At 36.9% G+C, this 23,352-nt stretch overlaps 1 protein-coding gene across 1 annotated transcript; it reads right to left on the minus strand.

Annotated features, from left to right (window-relative positions):
• Positions 1 to 2,317: 2,317 nt before the first annotated feature.
• On the minus strand, positions 2,318 to 23,044 carry LOC117315096 (neurogenic locus notch homolog protein 1-like). Its single transcript, XM_033869246.1, has 18 exons — positions 22,694 to 23,044; positions 21,666 to 21,893; positions 21,051 to 21,164; positions 20,082 to 20,195; positions 19,181 to 19,470; positions 18,434 to 18,787; positions 17,527 to 17,835; positions 16,622 to 16,784; positions 11,767 to 11,920; positions 11,068 to 11,294; positions 10,370 to 10,594; positions 9,820 to 10,011; positions 7,409 to 9,337; positions 6,412 to 6,936; positions 2,893 to 5,978; positions 2,771 to 2,830; positions 2,680 to 2,739; positions 2,318 to 2,529 (listed from the first exon to the last, which is right to left on the minus strand). Exons 1-15 carry the CDS (start codon positions 22,812 to 22,814, stop codon positions 5,734 to 5,736), a joined length of 5,190 nt encoding a protein of 1,729 aa, XP_033725137.1. The 5' UTR covers positions 22,815 to 23,044; the 3' UTR covers positions 2,318 to 2,529; positions 2,680 to 2,739; positions 2,771 to 2,830; positions 2,893 to 5,733.
• Between the last annotated feature and the right edge of the window lie 308 nt (positions 23,045 to 23,352).

The raw sequence follows: 23,352 nt of genomic DNA on the forward strand, positions 1-23,352 counted from the left end.
CGTTCCATCATGCTAAAGGTCAGTAGGTCTCTAGGCCTCTTGGTTATTGACAGAGAAAATGTCGTTGAAATATTTTAGCATATTTGACCCTTATGACCTTGTAGGTCAAGGTCATTTATTTGAACAAATTTGGTAACCTTTCACACCGGCATATTATACAGGCCAAATATCAAGTCTCTGGGTATCTTAGTTATTGAGAAATAGTTGTTTAAAGGTAAAGTTGATGTCATAGGGACAGACGAAGGATGCTGCACCACAACATAAAAGCTCACTTAGGGCAGGTGGGTGAAAGACCATAGCTATGGCAACCAGATGAATTATTCTCATGATGCTGCTGTTTCCAGGAAGATCTTCATCACTTCATTCATGTTACTGGCAAGGGTTTCACTGAATTGTGAAGTAAACATGTTTAATCATGATGAATGCTGATATTAAACCAACATCATCAGACTGAGGAAATAACAACAATACTTGTACAAAATACAGACTGTTTTTAATAAAAAATGAGAAAAATAATCATCAAACTAAAATAGTTCACATACCAATGTATACTATCCTGGTAGATACTTTTTAATTAGATCACACATTGTTGATTTCAATGTAATAAAATACACCATACACAATTAATTAGACTGGGTTTTGGACACCAATTGCCATCTCTTACAGTAATTATTTCAAATCTCCAGAAGGGGATCTTTGTAACATGATTTCCTCTATATCTAATGAAAGGGAATCGGGAAATGTCTTGTTAAACCTGTATGTACCAGGTATATTTTCTCTGCATGATCAAATACCAGGTATAAATTATGTACATGAACACTGGGCCAAGACACAATATACATGTATACAGGTGGTAGGATAATTAGAATACATGTTTTACTATCTGTAGCTGTTCAGTGATCCCCCAACTCTATTTACTTCTGTCCTGTCCATATAATATACCGTCTCTGTGATGTAACGGAACTTACAGTAGCTGATTCATGATGAGGGGGATATATTAACAACAGAAGTGTGATATCTTGTAATCTAGATCATGATTTAGTGTTACTGCTCTTAAACGATCAAACCATCAGTTTAATCTCACTCTTATTTATTAACTTCACAAATATGATACTAAACAAAATATTACTAATTTATAGTTTATATGTCATGTATGTCAATCCACAAAAGTCATTGTATTTTTCGGGAATATTGGTTAACAGGATACTAATTTTTTTTACAAAATGACCAGGTAAGGAACTCGTGGAACTATATCAGTCAGGATGCAGTCCACATCTGGTAGTAAAAATCATTTCATAACATTTATTGATAATATTGCAAAAAAAAAAAAAAAAAAAATTCAAAACAAAAGAACTAAGATATGTTTTATACTGATATTTAATCATGACAGTACAGGTTTTATAACAAAAAATAATCCGGGAAACTATCGATAAGGTGTACAGACTCCAGTCTCTAAAATGTGTACGATGATATGTCATTCATCTTCTTTTGATTGATCTACTCAGCAGATATGACTAGCCTTTAATATACAATGTAGGTCACTTCTGAGATTCATTGTGTCAAGACAAGTCTTGATTATTTTTATTAACATTATTTCTCCTTTGGGAAAACAATAGGTTTTATATACAATGGAAGCAAAGATAACTATCAGTAAGAACCATTTCTATAATATGTTAATACAGGTACAAAAATACAAATATTATACATACAAACCAGCAGACCTTGATAATGTCAATTAGTGTATGTAAACATCTATTAATAAAACTCTTCCTTGAAACATAGCACATTGTACATAATATTAAACACATTTAGGTGAAATCTATTGTTTTAAAATATAAGACGGTGTAAACTCAAAATTATTTTTTTACCTAATAAGTAAAGGAGTCAGACTTATAAACCTAACAGGTAAAGGAGTCACACTTATAAACCTAACAGGTAAAGGAGATACACTTATAAACCTAACAGGTAAAGGAGTCGGACTTATAAACCTAACAGGTAAAGGAGTCAGACTTATAAACCTAACAGGTTAAGGAGTCAGACTTATAAACCTAACAGGTAAAGGAGTCACACTTATAAACCTAACAGGTAAAGGAGACACACTTATAAACCTAACAGGTAAAGGAGTCAGACTTATAAACCTAACAGGTAAAGGAGTCCACACTTATAAACCTAACAGGTAAAGGAGTCAGACTTATAAACCTAACAGGTAAAGGAGACAGACTTATAAACCTAACAGGTAAAGGAGACACACTTATAAACCTAACAGGTAAAGGAGTCAGACTTATAAACCTAACAGGTAAAGGAGTCAGACTTATAAACCTAACAGGTAAAGGAGTCAGACTTATAAACCTAACAGGTAAAGGAGTCAGACTTATAAACCTAACAGGTAAAGGAGACACACTTATAAACCTAACAGGTAAAGGAGACACACTTATAAACCTAACAGGTAAAGGTGTCAGACTTATAAACCTAACAGGTAAAGGAGACACACTTATAAACCTAACAGGTAAAGGAGTCAGACTTATAAACCTAACAGGTAAAGGAGATACACTTATAAACCTAACAGGTAAAGGAGATACACTTATAAACCTAACAGGTAAAGGAGACACACTTATAAACCTAACAGGTAAAGGAGACACACTTATAAACCTAACAGGTAAAGGCGACACACTTATAAACCTAACAGGTAAAGGAGTCAGACTTATAAACCTAACAGGTAAAGGAGACACACTTATAAACCTAACAGGTAAAGGAGTCCACACTTATAAACCTAACAGGTAAAGGAGTCAGACTTATAAACCTAACAGGTAAAGGAGTCAGACTTATAAACCTAACAGGTAAAGGAGTACACACTTATAAACCTAACAGGTAAAGGAGTCCACACTTATAAACCTAACAGGTAAAGGAGTCAGACTTATAAACCTAACAGGTAAAGGAGACACACTTATAAACCTAACAGGTAAAGGAGACACACTTATAAACCTAACAGGTAAAGGTGTCAGACTTATAAACCTAACAGGTAAAGGAGACACACTTATAAACCTAACAGGTAAAGGAGACACACTTATAAACCTAACAGGTAAAGGTGTCAGACTTATAAACCTAACAGGTAAAGGAGACACACTTATAAACCTAACAGGTAAAGGAGTCAGACTTATAAACCTAACAGGTAAAGGAGACACACTTATAAACCTAACAGGTAAAGGAGTCGGACTTATAAACCTAACAGGTAAAGGAGTCAGACTTATAAACCTCACAGGTAAAGGAGTCAGACTTATAAACCTAACAGGTAAAGGAGACACACTTATAAACCTAACAGGTAAAGGTGTCAGACTTATAAACCTAACAGGTAAAGGAGTTAGACTTATAAACCTAACAGGTAAAGGAGTTAGACTTATAAACCTAACAGGTAAAGGAGACACACTTATAAACCTAACAGGTAAAGGAGTTAGACTTATAAACCTAACAGGTAAAGGAGTTAGACTTATAAACCTAACAGGTAAAGGAGACACACTTATAAACCTAACAGGTAAAGGAGACACACTTATAAATAAGAAAAAATATCACATTATTCCAGGGGCATCATAGATGAAAAATTAGATCAAAGAACATAGGCATTAACTGTTACTGCAGTAAATCAACATTAATTACATTTTAGCAATTGTCACTAAACGGAAATTTGAACACTCTTTGATAACTTTTAAATCAATAAGCACAGAATAAAAAAATATATGCATGTATAGCAAATGTACTGGTACTGGGGGGTAATTTGTAAATCACACGTGCAGGAATCTTTTATATATAGTCATATTTCAAAAAGTAAAATTTGTTATTCGTACGACTATAATCTATTAACATTTATATATTGAATGTGATAAGCTGTAATTAAAAGGAAAGGTTTTTCATGCAATATATTTAATTAACAAAAAAAATAAAAATGAATGAAATAAAGGTAGACCTGTAACTCAAAGGAAATACACAGTGCATGAAGTTTCATCAATCTAACTAAATGCATGCAGTGTTTAATTACCATGGTAATATTTTTCTAATTATCTTTGTTACATAATTTATAAGTTATTAATTACTGAATTCCAATCTTGTAATTATCAAATCTGAGATGCCCTTATATGGAGGGACTAAATAAATTTGAGACTTAGAATGTGACTGTCAGGGAAATCTTAAATATGGCAAGATCTTAGCAACAATCTCCTTGTTCCGCTAACAAGGATATCTTAACCCTCGTGTAAGAGTTTGGCTGGCCAGCACACGGCAAGCCTCGTGCTGACTGGCCAAACTCTTACACTCGGGTTGAGATATCCCTGTCCACGGAACAGACCCATGTTAGATTCTATTTATCTACAACTTTGGTTCATTTTAGCCATAATTTCATAATTTTTCATACAAATTTAGTTCATAGGGGATTTTGATAGTAAAAAGTGTTTTTTTTCTTTACAGATAAATGAAACAGGCAAAAGGTGATTGCAATAAATTAAAGTGTACAAAACATATAATATTGCATGAAACAGGAAATCAGATATAGGGTAGTCTTCTGTATAATGAAAATAATCCTATCAATGTTACAGCCTCCAGTTCTTATCACATGTACACATTCCCTATCATATAAAAAGTGCTTTAAAAATATATATATATTGGTAGAAAACCCTAGTGAAATTTGAAATAAGTTTTAATATTGCAGATATGAAGCCAAAACATAGACATGAAAGCATGGAAAAATATTGCGCATTAACCAAATATTGCACATACAAAAAAATAAAAGAATTAAAACATTATGACAACGGCATACAACAAAACATCCCATAAATTATTATCTTTAATATATACCTTGTAGATGTATAATATTTTGAAACCATCGGAATGATAAATGATAAATCAGACATTTCCAAATTACATGTAAAGTATATAATAATTTGAAACCATCGGAATGATAGATTATAAATCAAACATTTTCAATATACATGACTTTAATTGAAACCATTGGAATGATAAATTAGAAATTAAACTTTACACTATACCAATATAATGGAATCAGTGGTAAATATTACTAATATCCTATATTTAATCAGACGTAAAATCTCACCTATAACTGGTATATTCCGGCAATAAGAAATTCAATTAATTATTTACCTCAAAAATGAGGATGTAGTAAATTAATTTTGTACTTGTATAAAACATTTTACCTAAAAACATTCCCTTTTGGGGGGAAAAGAAATCAATCGTGTCTGTGACCATAAATCATCACCAATACTATACATGTATATCAATAGAGCAACAGGAAAACTTCAATATTATAAAGCACAGCTCCTTGAGACTGTAAAACAAATCTCTACTAAATCGGGGTACAGGTAACAATGTTTCTTTTGTAATATAAAAAAATCACAACCTAGCATAGTGTACTCCTGATCAGGCCAGCAGGTCCTCTATTTCTATATCTACACACAAAACTTATATACAATCAAGGATCTTTGGTCAAGGCTATTTATAGAAGGAAATAACATAAAATCAAAATGCAAATACCTTGCACAGATTACCATATTCAGTTTGATATTTTGCATTATGCTGTAATCAGTTAGTGTTTACCATGATAATTCTCCTCGGATGCATGTATGACAGTCTGGATATAAGATCAATTTTCATTAAAATGTTATTTGTTAAACTGACATGACATAAGTTACAGTTATTCCTACTGGTGTAGTATATAAGTAAGTTGATCCTCTAGATAAGACGCTCTCCTGTTGTAACATCAAGCATTTTCTCCAGTGGTATGGAAGTGTTGGCTGAATTTTCCTCCTCGGAGGGCCGATAACGCCCATGCATTTTCCGACTTTTCTTCATGTACCATGCAACATATCCAAGGACAAGTGCAATGAGAATGATGATAATAATGACGGAGGCAGCGATGACTCCTGCACTGCTGTCCTCCGGAGCTTTCAGAGATAGAAGTGTCTCACAGTATGTACCTGTAAGGAATAATAAGGAACAGTTAGTGAGCTGTTGTAAAGATTGCAGATCTCCAACAGGAGTCTTGGTTGTTTGCCACCTTTTGGTGAATTCATATGTTAGAAATACATGATATTAGATTTTTCATCTTTTACTATAATGTTTTAAGACCTTATATCTGATGCTGTCAATGAAAATGGATATTTATACATCCAATCAATACCTGTATGTGTATGTCTTATCATCTTCCCTTGGCTGGTTTTTGTTTATCACAGTCCACAAGGTATGACCAGAGTTTTTCGTTATTGAGATAACGACGGACCTTGTGATTTTATGTTGCATTCTGTTGAGCAGTGACAAAGGCTTTCATGGTCTATATGAACTGCAGATATATTAAGATTTATGCCTGAAATGTTACATAAGTGAATATATTTCTATGTCTGATCAACTTACCTGTGTGGGTGTCTGCACACACACACACATATCCTCCATCTTTGTTGGCACATGTTGCACTTCCCATGCATTTGTGGTCAGACTCGCACTCGTTGATATCAATATCACAGAGAGCGCCACTGTAGCCTGTTCCTGTACAGATACATGTGAATGATTCCCGCCCGTCCACACATGTACCGTTATTTCTACACGGTACCGAAGCACACTCGTCTGTCACTGATTCACAACGGTCACCATGGTAACCTGTTCCACTGCAGTCACATGTGTATCCATTTATCTCATCCAAACAGTGGCCATTGTTTAGACATGGGTTCCCAAGACAATCATTGATTGGATACTCACAGGTGTTGCCATGGAAACCAGAATTTGTACAGTCACAAACATAACTGTTGACTCTATCATCACACAAGCCGCCATTTTTGCATGGCTGACTGGCACAATCATCAATGTTCTGGCCACAGGTTTGTCCTGTCCAGCCGGCTGGGCAGTTACAGCGGAATGAACCAATGTAGTTAAGACAAAGACCTGCCAAAAATGAAAATACTATGGTAATCACTGGACAATGGATACACAAGCAATACTGATGGCTTTGTGTCAATAAAATGTCAAGCTGAATGGACATTTACTCATATCAGAAAATTCTGGTAAAGTTTTATCATTTCTCAAGAAGATTAAAATTTCTTCAGTTAAAATACAAACTAAAGACAAAGAAAATATTGGAACCCAAGAATTTTATGCAAATAAGCAGATTAAATGCAAATTTCAGATATGCAATTAAGCAGATTCCTAGATCTGTATATACTCTGGTATGTATAGTCAAGTTCTTCATTCAGTGAATTACACTTATGTTTAAGTACTGAGTAGATATTCAGTGATCTGCAGTTAGTGAGTTAAGAAACAATTTGATATAATCATACTGTAGATAAAATAATGTTTGTTGATAAGAACTGAATCAGATGTGGATAAATACTACTAATATGGATGAGTGACATCTTACCTCCATTAAAACATGGATCCACACCATTACATTCATCCATATCCTGGTCACAACGGTGACCTATGAACCCAGTGTCAACACAGTTACATGTGTAATTACCCACTGTATTGTCACACAACCCACCGTGTTCACACGCCGACAGGTCATCACACTCATTAACATCCTCCTGACAGATGTTACCATGGAAACCAGTCCCATCACAAACACATGTATAGGAGGTAGTGTATGTGGTACACTCCACACGATTGTTACAAAGGAGACGCTGGCAGGTTTCGTTGTGCCAGCCACAGAAATCCACGACGTCAGTACAGTCACACAGCCCCTGGTAGTGACAGCGGCCATTATTGGCACATGGGCTGCTGAAGCAGGAATCAACGATGTCATCACAGTATGTGCCACTGTAACCAGGACGACAGTTACACTTGTATCCCCCAATATCATCAATACAAGTTGCTCCATTCTGACAACTGTTGTTCACACATTCATTGATATTCTCCTCACAGTGTTCTCCTGTGTACCCAGTCACACACTCACAGCTGTAGGTATCGTCAGCCTCCTGACACTGGGCACCATTCTGACACGGGTTCGATGTACAGCCCCGTCTGTCTAGCTCACAGTGCTTGCCCTGGAATCCTCCGGTACAGTTACACTTGTACTCGTTAACCAAATCCACACAGGAGCCATTGTTAGAACATGGTGAACTGGAGCACTCATCTGTTTCGTTCTCACACCGCTCACCATAGTAACCTTGATGGCAATTGCAAAGGAAGCCCGGATAAAACTTGAAAGGTGATAGTGAGCTCTCCACACAAGTGGCACCATTTAAACATGGATTGGACAGACACTCATTGATGTCAGTCTCACAGTGAAAACCACTGAACCCTTCCACACACACACAAAGGTAATCTGTCTCAGGAAGTGATGAGTTGTAAAAACAAGAGCCACCATTTTGACACCGGTTGACTTCACACTTGTCGATGGGATGTTCACAGTTGGTACCAGTGTAATGCTTACTACACCTACACAAGTGAGAGGTTTTGTCATTGATACACTCCCCGCCATTTTGACATGGTCTCACCACACAGAAGTCTGTAAACTGACAAAAAGCACCATAATATCCTGACATGCAGTGACATTCATATGCATTTTCCTTAGAAACACAGGAAGCATTATTTTGACAGTCATGATTCAAACAGAAGTTAAAGTTTTGACATTGTCTACCTGTGTACCGCTGTACACAGGAACAGTTATAATCACCGTTGTCTGGATGAGGAAGACATGTTCCCCCATTGAAGCAGGGGTCGGAAGCACAGATATATTTATACTCGCACATCTCACCAAAGTAGTCTGTGGGACACACACATTTGTAGCCATTGATGAGGTCGAGACACGAAGCCCGGTTTTGACATGGCTGGTTGGCACACTCGTCAATGTCGTGGGAACAGTTTTTGCCGGACCATCCTGGGAGACAAAGACAGGAATAATCTGAGGGAAAGATGTCTGTACAGTTAACAGTGTTACCAGTAACACAGTTGTTCTCCTTACACATCATCCTCACCGACTCACAGTACTGTCCCGTGTATCCTCTCACACAGTCACACCTATACGTCATGTGACCATCCACACAGGAAGCTCCATTTTGACACTGATTGTCAACACAGTCATCAATACTCTTTGAACAGTCCATGTCATACCATCCAGGGAGACACGGACACTCGTAGGAATTCCAGATGTCTGTACAAGCTGCATTTATCGGACAAGGGTCAGGGTTACACACATCATTACCATGACAACCTAATTCAACCTTGTAAATCCCCGCGACAGCAAGGCCAGTACTTGGATCACTACCATCAATATAGTCCAGAGATTTCCCATTGAAGCTGATGTCTCGTAAACAGCCGAGGAAGTAGCCAATCAGATAGATAGATCCTGTAAATTTAATCAAGATTTATAAGCTATTATATCTAAAATATATTGTAATTCAGTAACTGTATTTAGTCTAAATTCTATCTTAAGTTTCATTTTAGAAAACGTTTGAGAATAACATCCTTACAAAAGCAGATATGCTGTCTGATAAAATCAGATAAGAAATGGTGTCACTCAAGTGGTGACTACCTAAGTCTCAACCATCAAATCATAAAGCATGAAATTTCAGAAGTATTCTTGCTGAAAATTTGGTAAAAATCCTCAAAATGAATAGATTGGCAGATTTCTATAAATAGAAATGATGACCTTGACATGATCATGATACATATTGACTTTTCTATAAGACATGGTTACATTCTGGTAAGAAATCATTTCTCTTGCTAGTGTTATAATGCTGAATTGGGATATGACAAAAATGTGTGTACTGCTATATCTCACACTTAAATAGAAGAGACATGAAAATTATTCCAACATGACAGATATACCTTGTTGAAATGGTTTAGCTCCAATATAGACCTCAATGGTCGGAGCTATCTCAGCTTTGAAGGGGGTGAAAGTTGTGTTGATGACCTGTGACATCCCATCTATCGCCACGACGATGTCTGACCCACGTCTCCTCCACTGGACATGGTGAAATATGGCATCAGAGATGATTACCGGAAACTCTAAAACACTTTCTGTAAAGACAAGGTCAATATATTACTGGTTTATCTGGGACGGGATATCAGTTCACATGTATAAGGCTGTCTATTGTTTAATGGATGTTATAAATTATTTCAATAGGAAGGTTAACATCTGAAGAGTTAGATTGCATAAAGAGAGAATGTTACAGGTGGGGCTAAATAGTAATTAGTGTCTTGATAAACTGTTATTATGTTCAGTACGGGAGATATTTTGAGATAGATAATACAGCCATCAGGTACAGGTCAATCTACATTAAAACATGTTTTGATATAGAACTTTCTAGATAATGTTTAAGATTTTTATCAACATTTACATTTTACAGAGTTTGCTGTCCCCAACATCTGTAATTACCTTGACCACTAAATATAGCCACGACTTGCAGAGCCTGTCTGTACAGTCTGAACTCAAGACTGCCAAGGGATTGACCACTACTGGACAGAAACTGAATATACATCATGGTAGATGTGTGCTGTCTGGTCTTAAAGTCCAATGTACCCTCATCTCCAAATGGTAACTTCTGGCGGTCAAGCTGGAGGTGGGCATAGCTGTTCAGGCCATTGTAGGACGCTGCTGCAACTAAATATGTACGAGCAGTAATAAGTACATGGACAGTAATACCTATGTTAACATATTACAATGACTTCTGACTGGTGTTACTGTGGACTTATGTACAGTCTGTCAACAACATAGGATTGATCTGGGACATTTTGTCATAAATACTGAGCTATTTTGATCCCTTTGAATTTTTGTTGTCACCTTGACAATAAAGTCATTACAACTGTCCAGTACATCCTAATGAATGCATCAATGAACAATATCATAAACAAGGCATTCAAAACAAATTGACCAAAAGTATTACACCGATATGACCTTTGAACCTGCTCTCTAGCCTTGTCATTGAAGGTAGAAATCTGAAAACTATAAGCACATTAAATGTCATTCACAATACATCAATGAAACTGTAGTCAGACAAAAAGATTTCATCTACTTTGATCTCACTGCCGTAAAATTAGAAAATCTGTGATTATTAGAGAAATGTATCAGCCTACCTTCTGTACAGTTATAACCTTGGTAGTTGGCTGGACAGGTACAGGAATGACCACCCCAGCCTCCCACACAAGCACCATTGTTCTGACAGGGAGACGGACGACACACTTCATCCCTGGGGCAGCCAGGTGTAGCCAGGGGAGGATCGTTACCAAAGATGGAGGCTTGATTTGTTTGGAGGTCAACTGGGTGGTTGTTGATGATTAAATCTTTTATGCAGCCTGTAAAACTGTTTAAAGATAAAAGTTTTACTAGACAACCTCAGTGAACACAAATGGAGAGAACTGTTTCCTTGGTAGTAGTGTGTTATATAAGCTATTAACAGCTAAAACTGAATTACAAGCCTAAACATTTGAAGTCAATATAATTGACTATATAAGTAACAAGTATAGACATTTTACAGCATGTTTGAGGATGTATCTGTTTTTTTTACATGAGGTTCCAGACAGCCTGATTTCTTTGTTATATATAGTTCTATTTTTCTACATCATTTGATTGACAGGGTTTTCTGATTCATTGACAAATTCTAGTATTTTCATCAAAATGTAGTTAATGAGAAGTCATTTGAACATACTTGTTAGTCCATATCACTAATGAGCAACAGAACTAGGGGGTAACTTTGACCAACATGTGTGAGGTAACTTTAGACTCTAAGTCCCAGTCTTACTGACCAGGCCTTCTATGTAACACTGCCTGCTCACCTGTCGTAAGTAGGAAGTGGAGTTTCCCTAACACGCCACTTATTCACACCTGGATGGTCATGCAGTTGACCATAAAACACCGGCATCTGGATAGTCAGGAAATTACCGACGGTTCCACTGGAGGTTCCGACAACTCCATTACTGTTACTGGAAACTGTTATTATAAAGTAATGATAAAAATATAATAGAAAATCACCACACAAATAGGATATCACAACACATATAGGATATCACCACCACACATATAGGATATCACCGCCACACATATAGGATATATCATCACACATATAGGATATCACCACCACACATATAGGATATCACAACACATATAGGATATCACCACACATATAGGATATCACCACACACATAGGATATCACCACCACACATATAGGATATCACCACCACACATATAGGATATATCATCACACATATAGGATATCACCACCACACATATAGGATATCACCAACACACATATAGGATATCACCACACATAAAGGATATCACCACACATATAGGATATCACCACCACACATAGGATATCACCACCACACATATAGGATATCACCACACATATAGGATATCACCACACATATAGGATATCACCACACATATAGGATATCACCACCACACATATAGGATATCACCACCACACATATAGGATATCACTACCACACATATATAGGATATCACCCACACATATAGGATATCACCACCACATATATAGGATATCACCACACATATAGGATATCACCACCACACATATAGGATATCACAACACATATAGGATATCACCACCACACATATAGGATATCACCACCACACATATAGGATATCACCACCACACATAGGATATCACTACCACACACATATAGGATATCACCACCACACATATAGGATATCACCACCACACATATAGGATATCACAACACACATATAGGATATCACCACCACATATAGGATATCACCACACATATAGGATATCACCACCACACATATAGGATATCACCACCACACATATAGGATATCACCACCACACATATAGGATATCACCAACACACATATAGGATATCACAACCACACATATAGGATATCACCAACACACATATAGGATATCATCACACATACAGGGTATCACCACACATATAGGATATCACCACCACACATATAGGATATCACCACCAAACATATAGGATATCACCACACATATAGGATATCACCACACATATATAGGATATCACCACACATATAGGATATCACCACACATATATAGGATATCACCATCACACATATAGGATATCACCACACATATAGGATATCACCACACATATAGGATATCACCACCACACATATAGGATATCACCACCACACATATAGGATATCACCACCTCACAAATAGGATATCACAACCACACATATAGGATATCACCACTACACATATAGGATATCACCACCACACATATAGGATATCACCACACATATAGGATATCACCACACATATAGGATATCACCACACATATAGGATATCACCACACATATATAGGATATCACCATCACACATATAGGATATCACCACACATATAGGATATCACCACACATATAGGATATCACCACACATATAGGATATCACCACACATATAGGATATCACCACACATATATAGGATATCACCATCACACATATAGGATATCACCACCACACATATAGGATATCACCACACATATAGGATATCACTACCACACATATAGGATATCACCACCAGACATATAGGATATCACCACCACACATATGGGATATCACCACCACACATAAAGGATATCACAACCACACATAAAGGATATCACCAACACACATATAGGATATCACCAACACACAAATAGGATATCACCACACATAAAGGATATCACCAACACACAAATAGGATATCACCACCACACATATAGGATATCACCACACATATAGGATATCACTACCACACATATAGGATATCACCACACATATAGGATATCACCACCACACATATAGGATATCACCACACATATAGGATATCACCACCACACATAAAGGATATCACCAACACACATATAGGATATCACTACCACACATATAGGATATCACCACACATATAGGATATCACCACCACACAATTAGGATATCACCACACATATAGGATATCACCACCACACATAAAGGATATCACCACCACACATAAAGGATATCACCAACACACATATAGGATATCACTACCACACATATAGGATATCACCACCACACATATATAGGATATCACTATCACACATATAGGATATCACTACCACACATATATAGGATATCACCACCACACATAAAGGATATCACAACCACACATAAAGGATATCACCAACACACATATAGGATATCACTACCACACATATAGGATATCACCACCACACATATAGGATATCACCACCACACATAAAGGATATCACAACCACACATAAAGGATATCACCAACACACATATAGGATATCACCACACATATAGGATATCACAACCACACATAAAGGATATCACCAACACACATATAGGATATCACAACCACACATATAGGATATCACCAACACACATATAGGATATCACCACACATATAGGATATCACCACCACACATAAAGGATATCACAACCACACATAAAGGATATCACCAACACACATATAGGATATCACCACACATATAGGATATCACCACACATATAGGATATCACCACACATATAGGATATCACCACCACACATAAAGGATATCACAACCACACATAAAGGATATCACCAACACACATATAGGATATCACCACACACATATAGGATATCACCACACATATAGGATATCACCACACATATAGGATATCACCACACATATAGGATATCGCAACCACACATATAGGATATCACCAACACACATATAGGATATCACCACACATATAGGATATCACCACACATATAGGATATCACCACCACACATATAGGATATCACCACCACACATATAGGATATCACTACACATATAGGATATCACCACACATATATAGGATATCACCACCACACATATAGGATATCACCACCACACACATATAGGATATCACAACACGTATAGGATATCACCAACACACATATAGGATATCACCACACATATAGGATATCACCAACACACATATAGGATATCACCAACACACATATAGGATATCACCACACATATAGGATATCACCACCACACATATAGGATATCACCACCACACATATAGGATATCACCACCACACATATAGGATATCACCACCACACATATAGGATATCACCACCACACATATAGGATATCACCACCACACATATAGGATATCACCACCACACAAATAGGATATCACCACCACACATATAGGATATCACCACCACACAAATAGGATATCACAACCACACATATAGGATATCACAACCACACATATAAGATATCACCACCACACATATAAGATATCACCACAAATATAGGATATCACCACACATATATAGGATATCACCACACATATAGGATATCACCACACATATAGGATATCACCACCACACATATAGGATATCACCACCACACATATAGGATATCACCACCACACATATAGGATATCACCACCACACATATAGGATACCACCACCACACATATAGGATATCACCACACATATAGAATATCACCACACATATAGGATATCACCACACATATAGGATATCACCACACATATAGGATATCACCACACATATAGGATATCACCACCACACATATAGGATATCACCACCACACATATAGCATATCACCACCACACATATAGGATATCACCACACATATAGCATATCACCACCACACATATAGGATATCACCACACATATAGGATATCACCACCACACAAATAGGATATCACCACACAAATAGGATATCACCAACACACATATAGGATATCACCACCACACATATAGGATATCACCAACACACAAATAGGATATCACCACCACACATATAGGATATCACCACACATATAGGATATCACCACCACACATATAGGATATCACCACCACACATATAGGATATCACCACACATATAGGATATCACCACCACACATATAGGATATCACCACCACACATATAGGATATCACCACCACACATATAGGATATCACCACCACACATATAGGATATCACCACACATATAGCATATCACCACCACACATATAGGATATCACCACACATATAGGATATCACCACCACACAAATAGGATATCACCACACATATAGGATATCACCACCACACATATAGGATATCACCAACACACATATAGGATATCACCACCACACATATAGGATATCACCAACACACATATAGGATATCACCAACACACATATAGGATATCACCAACACACATATAGGATATCACCACCACACATATAGGATATCACCACACATATAGGATATCACCACACATATAGGATATCACCACACATACAGGAAATCATTACATTATACATATAGGAAATCTCAATACATAATTCCTACATATAAGAAATCACTGCACACTGTCAATTTCCAGGCTTAAAATCATTTATCAATACTGTTAATTATCATGTAACAATGCCTATTCTGCTAAATATTGTAAGACACATGTGTACTAACACTATAGGATGTCATAATGAATAATGAATATACAGTAATGATAGCGTTAAATGGCGAGTTGTGTTAAAGAAGATTCAATCAAATGGTGGAAACTTTTACATTTGAGTTCATAAAATGATACCAATTTGCTACTTTATAGTATACAAATGGGGACAAATCAAACTCCAGATACCTACCCTGAAGACTGTACTGGCCAGCCCCTAACTTCATGTTGATATAGAACCAGTCACCATGGTCTAAGTTCTCACCAACCTGACTCAAATACTCGGAATTTGAGGCCAAGATCTGTAGCCTCAGTTGTCCCTTGTCTAGTATCAAGGCCATGGATTCGAATCCCAGCTATGGAGAATAAAATTAATCTCTGCTATACTATTCTCATGACTTTTCGATCATGGTTTGACTATAACATGGAAATTTTCAAGATTTACAGCTGACTTCAACAATTAATAAATGAACAATATCACTGGTAATTTGAAATAAAAATGCATTAAAACAACATTTTAAAACATAGCTAGATATCATAAAACATATCCACAACATTTTCACTTATTGTGGTTTAATGCTTTTGCAGATTTCCCCCTTTCTGTTCGTGTTCCATCAATAATCAATCATCGATCATTTAAGAAATGATGATGATCAATCATGAAATTTACAGTGATTCCCAACACTATTTAAACCAGGTGTACATTTTATTTTTATGTTGATTGACAATATTATATAATATATTGACAAGAATCAAGAAAAGCTTATTTCATTCTCTTGATTGAGCTGACCATTCTTTAAGTTCTAGTAAAATGCTCTCAGATAGGGTGTTACCAAATGGAGCATGTAGATTATTTATGAATTAAACCTGTACAATTATTTAAGGTACTGGTCTTAGTTGTCTGATTATTTTGCCTCATGTGTGTTGGGATGTCGAAACTCAATTCTTATGGCAGAGAGGGAAACTTTGAGACAAATCTACAAATAGTTTCTATCAAGGACTTATTATAAACAGTTTACGCAGGGATAGCATATTAAATTTTTATCACTGTCTGTGAGTTCTAATGTACAAGGGTTCAGGCGACCTAGATTTACGTACTGTGTAGGCTATGATGCCAGAAGGACTAACGGCCGACACCCAAAGGGACATCTGTGTAATCTCCTGGATCCCAGCGAAATGTAACATAGAAGCTGGGACAAAGTGAGCTTCACTCTGGTGCTGACAGAGGCTATGATCAAATCCAACCGGGCAATCACAATAACGTCTGCTCCAGGCATCATGACATATGCCGCCATTTTGACAGTAGTCTGGTGAACAGTAGTCGTGTTGTGTACAACCAGCCAATGGAAGAGCAGATGACAAATTGGAAGACATCAGGTTGATTCTGTTTCCACTGATGGTCAATTCCTGAAGTAAGGATATTATATCATCTAAAAAACATTGATAAGGTCTGTAGAAAGAAGAGTACGTTTGCTATGTTTAGTTAATGTATGTCTAAATGTTATTCAGCTTGGTAAAGTTTACCAACTGGATGACTGTATACTTTACTTACTCAGAACATAAGACGGCATGTCTAGAGAACTGGTTATTTCAAGGATAATTACAGATGTAATAACAGAAGTTATCACGTTTGACTAAGTGTACACAAAACAATGTATATATTTATGATAGTTTGACATTTACTAACCCCTAGACATCCCACATATCCCTGTGGTATGGCGAGCTAAAAACAGAAGTTATCACATTTGACTAAGTGTACAACATATATTTATGATAGTTTGACATTTACTAACCCCTAGACATCCCACATATCCCTGTGGTATGGTGAGCTAAAAACAGAAGTTATCACATTTGACTAAGTGTACAACATATATTTATGATAGTTTGACATTTACTAACCCCTAGACATCCCACATATCCCTGTGGTATGGCGAGCTAAAAACAGAAGTTATCACATTTGACTAAGTGTACAACATATATTTATGATAGTTTGACATTTACTTACCCCTAGACATCCCACATATCCCTGTGGTATGGTGAGCTTGCTGCGTTGGTACGGTGTTAACGTCTGTAAACCACCCACAAACAGGAAGTTCTCCAGCAGCCATCTTTTGTCTGACTCAGTAACTTTCAATGAAAGCTGACATGTTGGAGTGTCATAGCAACTATTAGGGTCCAGTGTGATGTTGGTGATAGGCGAAGATAGCGACACCTGGAGTGTGTGGTTGTATACACCCAGGACAGGGGAGGTAAGCGGGATATGTCCCGTCTTTGTCTCGTCACCGATGTCTAATGTTATTATCAAGGCTTTCTCTGACAGCTCTACACTTACATGTTGAAAGTTTCCATCACTATTTATCTGCAAATAAAACTTCATGACATTAATCTGAAAATGAGATTTTCTGTGATAGTATTGGTTCAAAATAGCAGAGACATAAATAAAATGAAAAAAAAATTCCCAGCTGATACTGATAAAGTAATCTGTAATATTTTAAAGTAAGACAGGTTTTTGAAACTTAATCCTTTGATAATAGTGTCACAGATTCTTTATATCTATTTCTGATTAAAAAAGACCATTATTATTGAAATGTGTTAGCATGATTTTAATGATGGGAGACTTTAGCTTGCACTATTATCCAGATCCTGAATACAGCTCTGACATTTTGCAATATTAGTAACAATTGTATGTATCTTTCTATTAAAACAAAAGTTAATCCTGTTGTTACCATTAGAGGAAGTCTATTGAACTTACTCCTGATGTGAACAAGAGGATTCCTGATGGTACTGATGTGGTGAAGGACAGGAGTATTGTCATGGAATCCATTGACTGCATCTGTCCTGCACTGACCAGGGAATTCAGGGGAGGTAACTGGACATAGCTTTGACTGTCAAATGTGGCAGAATGAACGAGCTGACAGGTGTCTCCAGATACACCTCGTGGACACTGACACAGGAACTGGTTGACGGCTGGCTCAGTGCAGGTACCGCCATGTTGACATGGCGATGGAGAACACTCATCTATATCTTCCCTGCATGTTTTACCTGGGAGATGGAATAGTTTATACTATGAGGGCTGATTGATAAGTTGTGAGCCTTGTATTGAAGGAGGTACTCAAGGATCATGGGCCGTGTACCCAGGGACTGGTCTCATTTGGTTAGTTTATATCGACGAGGAAGCACTCTAAATAAACAAGACAAGCGGCTTTTGCAAAATGGACAAAATTGGTTAGGGTTTGGGTTAGGGTGAAAGAGTCTGTCAATGCCATTCACGATTGTGGCTTTGAATTGATTGAGCATCCGTCATATTCACCTGATCTCACTCCATCAGACTTTTATCTTTTTCCAAAACTGAAAAAAGCTATTTCAGGCACCCTAATCCTAACCCTAACATGCAGTGGATGACTTCCTTATCAGCCAAGAAAAGGAGTTCTATAAAAGTGGCATTGAGGCCCTTCAACACGTACCGCTGGCAAAAGTGTATAGATTCGGAAGGGGATTATGTTGAAAATCAAAATCTGCACTTAGTTAATACTCTCAATTATAAATGTACCAGCCTTGGGTAAATAGGGATAAAGATATCATTAGTTTGAATTACATTAATTGTAATACAGACCTGAGATTTATGACTCCAGACATGTTTTTCAAATTCTCACCTGTAAACCCTTGTGGACAAAGACAGGAGTAGGAGTTGACTTGGTCCCGACAGGTGGCACCACCATAGCAAGGATTCCCAATACAGTCATCAATATCCACTTCACATGTAAACCCTGAAATAACACAGAAATATTTCTAACTACATGCTCAAGGAGGCAGTTAAATAGTAGGTTGATTTTAGGTTGTAGTCTACAAAATCTTTATGCAAAAATAACAAATAAATAGTTCGAGAATAATGAATGGTTACCTGTTAAATATCATATATACTTTATGAGTTGTCACAAAGTACCAGGCCATTTTATTTTCTTTCAATTTCAATTTTAATGATGAACAAATCAGAAGCATAATCACTGTTATATTTTGATAGCATTACCCTTACAAGAGAATCCATTTGGATATTGGCTGCCCAGAACAATTTCAGTGATTTTTTTTCCCTTTTATGTTATATATCTTATAAAATCCTTGTCAAATGTATCTTTGATTCTACTTTGGCTTGTCTTGAATCTGAACATAAAACATTGCAGATGTCACTTGTTTTTTTTTGTTTTTGTTTTGTTTAACGTCCTATTAACAGCCAGGGTCATTTAAGGATGTGCCAGGTTTTGGAGGTGGAGGAAAGCCGGAGAACCCGGAGAAAAACCACCGGCCTACGGTCAGTACCTGGCAACTGCCCCACGTAGGTTTCGAACTCACAACCCAGTGGTGGAGGGCTAGTGATAAAGTGTCGGTACACCTTAACCACTCGGCCACCGCGGCACCTCTGCAGATGTCACTAAGATATATACATTTTGTATCAGGAGGCATCTTTCTGATTGGAAAATTATAGCATCCCTAATGATGATAAAATATCTGATATTTCACTGATAACATGCATATGTAATAAATTTATATATGTATCTGTTACCTACTGAACATCAACAGATAAAGCTGTGAATGTATATCACCTGTTCACATCCTGGGATGTTTACCTGTAAATCCAGGTAGGCAATGACAGGTGTAACTATTGTTTCCATCCACACAGGTAGCATTGTTGAAACAAGGGTCAAGGCCACACTCGTTAATCTCCACACCACAAGTGTCACCTGGTAAAGTTAAAGTGAAAGTCCCACCAACTGTACACATCAATATCATATTGGGGGTCAGATTGCTGGTTGTGGACAAGTAATTTAGTCAGGAAAGTGTGGGGAAAACTTGACCATCACATACTGACCACCAACGGGAGACAGAATTACAGAAATCAACAGTACATTTAATGTGACAGTTGTTAAAAAATCACACCTAATAAAAGCACATGGAATTGATTCTCCCATTGTCTCCAGGAAATTTTACTTTAATTTGAATTCATGGACTCAAAATTTAAGACTTGATCAATGTAACAAAGACTACCAAAAGCTACAGGCCAAAATACCTTTCAAGGTTACATACCAAGTAGCAAAATTCAAGGAAATACTAGAAGTCAATTTCATTCTGTACACTCATTCAGCAAAGTATACAATAAATTAAAAGAAATAAACTTTATATCATTTAAACAATTGTCAGTTGGTAATATCAATGCTATAACATTTATGTTATTCATAGCCTACCTGTATATCCTGGCTTGCAGGTACATGTGTACTTATTGACCCCATCAACACAGGTGCTGCTATGGAGACAGGGGTCAGGGTCACAGTCATCCTGGTTTAATGAACAATGAATCCCTGTGAACCCTGGTACACAGGTGCACATAAAAGCATTGACCAAGTCATGGCAGGTGGAATTGTTTTCACATGGTTGACCTTCGCATTCGTTGATGTCAAGGTCACACAGTTGACCTAAAACAGTGAAGAATTAGACTTAATCGTTGGCCACAGATGCCATTAAATTGGTATAATATATATAAATAGCTATTGTTTTATAATGCTTCTCATTTGCAGTGTATTTCTGAAGTTTTCCTATATATACCCGATAGTGTATAGAATTAGCATATCATGGTCATGGAAGCATTACTGGTTATTCTATCCTGTAGTTAGTATAAGATTCTAAAATATTGCAAAAAAATAATAATGTACTTTAGAAAATAAGAGGCCCATGCACCTTAAAGGTTACCTGAGTTTTTTGTTTTGTTTTGTTTTTTATCAAGAATTTAATACACCAGACCAATGTCTTGAAGGTAGGTCAAGGTCATTTAATTGAACAAACTTTTCAGTCTGTAATCAAAGCATACCATTGTCCTAGTATTATTACTCTGGGCCTCTTACAATGTAATTGGTTATTGAGAATTACATTGTTTGAAGGTTTTAACACATTTGACCTCTGTGACCTTGAAAATAGGTCAAGGTCATTGATTTGAACAAACTTTGTAGCCCTTCATCCCAGCATGCTATTGATTTAAAATCATGACCCTGGGCCTCTTGGCTATTGAGAAGAAAACAAATATGTAAATTGTTTATGACAGACGCCGGATGTTGTTGAACAAAAGGAACTTTGTATCAAGTGACCTAGAATGTCATAAACAAAATGATCATGTATCACTTTGTTCTCAGTATAATGAACACAACATTGCATGGTTTAATTTACCAGACATGCAATGACTTAGTAACTGAATTGTAACATTAGATATGTTAGAGCTTACCTGTATATCCAGGTGTACAGGTACAGGTAGCATTACCTGCCACATTACTGCAGATCGACCCCTGATGACACGGAGAAGGATTACACACATCTATGATGGTTTCACACAGCGGTCCAGTCATCCCTATAAAATTAACCCTCTGTTACTAGTTCAGCAGGAAATATGGTGTACTTTGAGTTCAATAGACATATGAAGTTAAATGTATTTCTCAAAACAAGAGGCCCAAGTATCTTCTATGTATTTACAATGTATTTCTAAACAGTTCCTACATAATAAGTAGTATAGTTTTGCCCCTCCTCATAATTCTTACCATTTTTTGAATCATTTCCATTAAAATGTGATTTTCCTACATAAACTATAGTAAAGTTTAGCACCTCTCTAGGAAGAAACATGAAACCTAGGGGCCATGAAATTTACAATTTTGATAAACCACCTTAAGAACTTTTCATTCATGCAGAGTATTTTATTCTACCAAATCTGCATCCCACGGTGGCCGGGTGGTTAAGGTGTCCCGACACTTTAACACTAGCCCTCCACCTCTGGGTTGCGAGTTCGAAACCTACGTGGGGCAGTTGCCAGGTACTGACCGTTGGCCAGTGGTTTTTCTCCGGGTACTCCGGCTTTCCTCCACCTCCAAAACCTGGCATGTCCTTAAATGA

This window comes from Pecten maximus, chromosome 2, assembly GCF_902652985.1.
Source record: "Pecten maximus chromosome 2, xPecMax1.1, whole genome shotgun sequence".
Lineage (NCBI taxonomy): Eukaryota > Metazoa > Mollusca > Bivalvia > Pectinida > Pectinidae > Pecten > Pecten maximus.

Bases quoted from the DNA above. Each gene is read 5' to 3' on its own strand.
- LOC117315096 (XM_033869246.1), bottom strand. From the start codon at position 22,814: ATGACTGGACCGCTGTGTGAAACCATCATAGATGTGTGTAATCCTTCT. The intron at 17,836-18,433 runs GTAAGTAAATGT...TCCTTACTTCAG, and splicing joins GATATGTGGGATGTCTAGGG to GAATTGACCATCAGTGGAAA. The intron at 6,937-7,408 runs GTAAGATGTCAC...CATTTTTGGCAG, and splicing joins GGATCCATGTTTTAATGGAG to GTCTTTGTCTTAACTACATT.